General features: G+C 52.0%; 1 protein-coding gene across 1 annotated transcript; it reads left to right on the top strand.

Annotated features, from left to right (window-relative positions):
- Window positions 1-5,648, top strand: CHRNA10 (cholinergic receptor nicotinic alpha 10 subunit). The gene is made up of 5 exons (XM_003780938.1): window positions 1-123; window positions 1,574-1,719; window positions 2,769-2,923; window positions 3,709-4,241; window positions 4,934-5,648. The coding sequence occupies exons 1-5, from the start codon at window positions 63-65 to the stop codon at window positions 5,389-5,391; spliced, it is 1,353 nt and encodes a 450-aa protein (XP_003780986.1). The 5' UTR covers window positions 1-62; the 3' UTR covers window positions 5,392-5,648.
- The last annotated feature ends 706 nt before the right edge of the window (window positions 5,649-6,354 follow it).

Genomic DNA, 6,354 nt, shown 5'->3' with positions numbered 1-6,354 from the left:
CTAGGTCTGGCCAGGAGGCCTCATACCCAGAGATCTGCCCCACCTCTTGCTGTGGCCGGGCCATGGGGCCGAGGAGCCACCACCTCAGCCTGAGTCTTCTGCTCCTGTTCCTACTCCCTCCAGGTATGAAGCTCAGTAAACCAGCCCTGGCCTCTCCTGGTCCTTGCTGCTAATTCCTTCCTTCCTCCTCAGATTTTTCTCCATATGGTCTCATTATCTTTCTTCTCAAAAAAGGTCTCTACCTGGGGAGTGAGGAATAAAGGGGTGCTGAAGTTGGGGAGAGGAGTTACCTCTGTCTGGGGTAGGGAGAAGCTTCCAGAGACAGAACTGGAAAGGTCAGAGGGGCTAGATCATGCAGGTCCTGAAAGCCAGGCCAGTGCTCATTAATGCAGCCAGTGGGGAGCCACTGAAAGGCTTCAGCCATGCACTGGCCTGGTCTGTGTTCCATGTTTAAAAGCTCCATCTATTGGAAGTATGGAAGAGGGTGGGAGGAAGTGAGCCTGGGGGCAGGGGACAGTGAGGAGCCTGGTACTGTTGTGGTCCAAGAGAGGATGGATTCAAGAGATGTTTAGCAAAATGTGGAGGATCTAAATGATCAGACAGGATTTGGAAGTTGGATGGATTGCAGAGGGAGGAGGAGAAAGAGGAGGAAAGGAAGGATAGGGCAGTGCCTGTGGCTCAAAGGAATAGGGCGCTGAACCCATATGCCAGAGGTGGTGGGTTCAAGCCCAGCCCTGGCCAAGAAAAAAAAAGAAAAAGAAAACCTGGGCAGCTCCTGTGGCTCAAAGGAGTAGAGTGCCAGCCTCGTATGCCAGAGGTGGTAGGTTCAAATCCAGCCCTGGCCAAAAACTGCAAAAAAAAAAAAGAAGGAAGGAAGGATAACTCCCAGGTCTCTGGCTGAGGTCACTGGGGAGCAGTTTGCTGAGATAGGGAACTCAGGATAAGAGCATGGGGGTAAGAAGTGAGATCATACTTTCAGACCTACAGAATTTAAATATCTTTAAGAAATTCAGGAGTGTACTGCAAAAACTCAGGAAAAAAATCTGAGCTGAAAGTAAAAGAAGGGAGCAACCAAGGATAGGATTCTGGAGAACAATATTTAAGTCAGAGACTGAAGAAAATGTCTGCCAGGAAAGCCTAGAGAAGAGTGTGTTTTCAAAGGAGGGAACGTCCAACTTCAGTGCAGATGAAGAAGTAGAAACAGGTTGGAGAGAATGCAGGGGGTGTGGCATGCCTGGGTGAAAGCTTGGACTCTTGTTGGGTCCATCTAGCATCTGTGGCAGGTCAGGCAGAATCCAGGTTCTGTGAAAGGAAAGGGGGGAATAAATTTGTCAGCCTTGCTCCAGAAGACAGTACCAATCCACCCTATGGCCTTCACCTTATCCGTCCCTGGAAGCAGGCCAGGGAGGAACTAGAGCTGCAGCTAGAGAAACAGAGGGCAGACACCAGAGGCTCATTCAGAAGGCTGTGAAATAGTAGAACAGATGACAGGGCCCCAGCCTTGGGAGTGGAAGGTGTGAGAGGTCCCCAGATGAGGGTCACAGATGGACAACCTTTCTTACTGATCCCCCAGAGTGCTTGGCAGCTGAGGGCAGGCTGGCTCACAAGCTGTTTCGTGACCTTTTTGCCAACTACACAAGTGCCCTGAGACCTGTGGCAGACACAGACCAGACTCTGAATGTGACCCTGGAAGTGACATTGTCCCAGATCATCGACATGGTACGTTATGGTGGTGGTACAGCTGTGGAGTGGTACCTGTAACAGAATCAAGGAACAAAAGTGAGAGAGACTAGGATTACCCTCCAAGCAATTCTTTTCTTTTCTTCTTTTTGTTTTTTTGGTTGTAGTTGTTTGGCAGGCCCGGGCTGGGTTTGAATCTGCGAGTTCCACTGTATGTGGCTGGCGCTCTAGCCGCTGAGCTACAGGTGCTGACCCTTTTTTTTTGTTTGTTTTTTTGGGTTTCTTTTGAGACAGAGTCTCACTGGGCAGCACCTGTGGCTCAATGGGTAGGGCGCAGGCCCCATATACGGAGAGTGGTGGGTTTGAACCCAGCCCCGGCCAAACTGCAACAAAAAATAGCCGGGCGTTGTGGCAGGTGCCTATGGTCCCAGCTACTCGTGAGGCTGAGGCAAGAGAATCAATTGAGCCCAAGAGTTTGAGGTTGCTGTGAGCTGCGATGTCACAGCACTCTACTGAGGACGATAAAGTGAGACTCTGTCTCAAAAAAAAAAAAAAAAAAGAGACGCCCGCCACAACACCCAGCTATTTTTTTGTTGTTGTTGTGGTTGTAGTTGTCATTGTTGCTTGGCAGGCCAGGTCCAGTTTTGAACCCGCCAGCCTTGGCATGTGTGGCTGGTGCTGCAACCACTGTGTCAAGGGTGCCGAGCCAAGCAATTCTTTTTCTATAATTTTTTTAGGGGCACTGCACCTTCCACCTGCTATCACCCTTTTTCTGTAAATGTTAATTATTAACAATGATAACAGTTACTATTGGATACTAATTCTTGATGCCTACCATGTGCCCAACACTTTGCACACTTGAATTTACTGAATCTCCACTAAGAAGGGATTATGCACTATAACTGCTGAGGAAGCTGAAGCCCAGAGGAGAAGGTCACATAGCAAGGTCAGGCCTGGGTGGGAACTGGACTATATGGGCAAGTCGGGTTTGTGGGTGCTGACTAGAGTCTTATACGTGTGTGTGTGTGCAAGCAAAGGAGGGTATGCAACTTAATGCATCTACAACTATGCCCACTCCTGCCTACTAGGATGAGAGGAACCAGGTACTGACCCTGTACTTGTGGATCAGGCAGGAGTGGACAGATGCCTACCTTCGATGGAATCCTGATGCCTATGGTGGCCTGGATGCCATCCGCATCCCTAGCAGTCTTGTGTGGAGGCCAGACATCGTGCTTTATAACAAGTATTGCCTGTCTTGAGCCCTACCCCTCCTACCCCTCTCCGGAGTTGCCCTAGCCCAGGGTATTTGCTGATTCTCCTTCATCATCATCTGACTTGATTGCTATGTTTCCCTGGAAGCTTTTCCCAGGACCCTTACTAAGATGTCAGGAGCTCATAGCATCTCCATGGTACCCTCCACTTTAGGCTCTACAAGGCCAATCCCAACTTAATGTCTCCCGGGAACCTACTGTGTCGTCCCGGGCCAGTTCTGTGTCTCTCAAAGAGAGATGTCTGGGACAGAAGTGCCTCTCTATGGCACACTCCACCTTTCCAGGCCAGCTCTGAGTCTTTCGGGGCTACACAAGTGCCTATTTAAGGATCTCTTTCATCCAAGGCCTCACACTTTGGAGCATTTTTTCTAAATGTCTCTTTGACCAGTTCTATATATCCCGGCCAACACATGACTCTGCACACTTTCCCTGGGTGCCCTCCACGAGTTTTGCAGATGACCTCCACTGTGCAGCCCAGAGCTATCTCTGGGTCCTGCCGGGACCTTCTGCCACTGCCCTTGGCTAGATCTATGTTCCTTCTGGGCTCCTTAGGTGCCACTCCTTCTAGGCAGGCCTCTAGAGGCAGAAGGCCCTCTCTGCTCTCTGGGCTCACTCCAAACTCCATGCTGGCCCTGGCGGTTTTGTGGTCTTGGGGAACAATCTAGTCAGAGCCCCTCAGACGTCTCTGGTTCCCAGGGTCCCAGGGCAACTCCTCAGCCCCTGAAGCCTCAGTAAGCCTGGCCGTGCCTCCCCACAGGGCGGACGCGCAGCCGCCAGCCTCTGCCAGCACTAACGTTGTTGTGCGGCACGATGGCGCAGTGCGCTGGGACGCGCCGGCCATTACGCGCAGCTCCTGTCGTGTAGACGTGTCTGCCTTCCCGTTTGACGCGCAGCGCTGCGGCCTGACGTTCGGTTCATGGACGCACGGCGGGCACCAGCTGGACGTGCGGCCGCGCGGCACTGCAGCCAGCCTGGCCGACTTCGTGGAGAACGTGGAGTGGCGCGTGCTGGGCATGCCTGCGCGGCGCCGCGTGCTCACCTACGGCTGCTGCTCGGAGCCCTACCCAGACGTGACCTTCACGCTGCTGCTGCGCCGCCGCGCCGCCGCCTACGTGTGCAACCTGCTGCTGCCCTGCGTGCTCATTTCGCTGCTGGCGCCGCTCGCCTTCCACCTGCCTGCAGACTCGGGCGAGAAGGTGTCGCTCGGTGTCACTGTGCTGCTGGCGCTCACCGTGTTCCAGCTGCTTCTGGCTGAGAGCATGCCACCGGCAGAGAGTGTACCGCTCATAGGTGAGCTGGCGGGGCATGGAGAGAGCCGGTGCCCTCCCTGTGTGTTGCTTATCGGTGACCATCAGGACAGGAGCAGGGAGTGGGGACAGGGCTAGAGTCAGCAGAATGGCCCCTGCCTCAGTGCGTGAGAGGAGGCACACCCTGGGAGCATGCCTTAATTTTGAGATTGAGTGGAAAGGAGAAGGCCCTTTCCAGGGAGACACCTCTCACTACTGGGGGCTGGAAGGAGGTTTTTTTCTCAAGACTTTGAGGGAGGAGCAGAGTGTATTGAGTACTGGCTGTATGCCAGGTGCTCAGCTAAGCATTTGATAATTTGATATGTACTAATTCAAGTAAGCATCTCCACAAACTCATGAGGTAGGTTTTCTCTTTATCCCAGCTGTACAGAGATAATGAGTATTAAAGCGTCAGATTATGCCCATGACTATTTGGGTGTGACTTTCATGGATTATGTGTAAGGGCAACCTTCAGCAGCCAGTAGAACAATCAGGTAGCAAATAGCTTCTGACAACCCATTTGTAGGAATGAAGGGGAGGGAGAACTTGGCCCTTACCTCCTTCCTGCATCCTCCATTGCACTTGGAGGATCCTGAGAGCCTCATGGTGGACTTGTCCCCATTTGTGCAGTGGTGGCTGGGAAGTCCAGGACACACAGGTTCTTATTTTGGGCGTTACTGGCTCTTTCTCTTGCAGGGAAGTACTACATGGCCACTATGACCATGGTCACATTCTCTACGGCACTCACCATCCTTATCATGAATCTACATTACTGTGGTCCCAGTGCCCGCCCAGTGCCAGCCTGGGCTCAGGCCCTCCTGCTGAGGTACCTGGCACGGGGCCTGTGTGTGCGGGAAAGAGGAGAGCCCTGTGGACAGCTCAAGCCACCTGAGTCAGTCCCCAGCCCCCAGCCTCCTGAGGGAGGGGCTGATCCCCAAGCAGGCCCTTGCCATGAGCCACAGTGTCTGTGCCGCCAGGAAGCGTTACTGCACCATGTTGCCACTATTGCCAGCACCTTCCGCAGCCACCGGGCTGCCCAGCGCCGACATGAGGACTGGAAGCGCCTGGCCCGTGTGATGGACCGTTTCTTCCTGGGCATCTTCTTCACCATGGCCCTGGTCATGAGCCTCCTGGTGCTGGTACAGGCCCTGTAAGAGTGGGGCTAGGCCCCAGTGATCTTCTGCAGCCACAGCACCAGAAGGAAGGCCAAGTGATTGTGGGTCCTTTGATAGACCAACTCCCCATTCCTTCTGAGAGCCTGGGACACCCTTTTTTCAGGACCAGCGGTACTGACTTCACTATCCATGTAGAAGCACTCATTGTCTGCATACCCTAAAATTGAGAGTATTCTAGAGCCCAATACTCCCCTAATTCCAAAAGAGAAGGAACTCTAAGAAGGTCAACATCAAAGTACAGTCTTGGGCCAGGGGCAATGTCTCATGCCTATAAACTCTCGGAGGCTGAGTAGGGAGGATTGCTTGAGCTCAGGAGTTCAAGACCAGCCTGAGCAAGAGCCAGACCTCATCTCTACAAAAATAGAAAAATTAGCTGGGTTTTGTGCTGGGTCCCTGTAGTCCCAGCTACTCAGGAGGCTGAGCAGGAGGATCATTTGAACCCAGAAGCTTGAGGTCATTGTGAGCTAGGCTGACACCATGGCACTCTAGCCTGGGCAACAGAGTAAGACTGTCACAAAAACAAAATAAACCAAAAAAAAAAAGTACAGTCTTGGAAACATGGATTGAAATGTCCATCCTGGTTGTTAAGAGCTCTTAGTGAGGAGAGTGTTGATAATTATATAAGAAACAGAACTGTCATATTTCCTGTCCCCCTGTTGTAGGGACCTGGTCTTGCCTATCTCTGCCTAGGGACTCAGGAAGGGGGATTCTTAGTCTGTTTTTCAGAGCAAGTGGCTATGTAGACATTTGGCCAAAAAGCCCCAACTCATAATAAAGTAAGTGTGTGGCTAGCAGCCCCTAGTGTACTGTCTTGCCCTTGGGGCACCCAGTGGTAGAAGTTGGAGATCCAGGTCAATCTTTCTAGAGATAAGAACTTTAGGACTCATGGATTAGAACTGAAATTACATCTTTTCTGACAGAAATTACATCTTTTTTTTTTTT

This window comes from Otolemur garnettii, unplaced genomic scaffold (genome assembly GCF_000181295.1).
Source record: "Otolemur garnettii isolate 467f Iridium unplaced genomic scaffold, OtoGar3 scaffold00001, whole genome shotgun sequence".
Lineage (NCBI taxonomy): Eukaryota > Metazoa > Chordata > Mammalia > Primates > Galagidae > Otolemur > Otolemur garnettii.
Note: the sequence above shows the minus strand (reverse complement) of the source record. Positions and strands in the feature narration are given on the sequence as shown.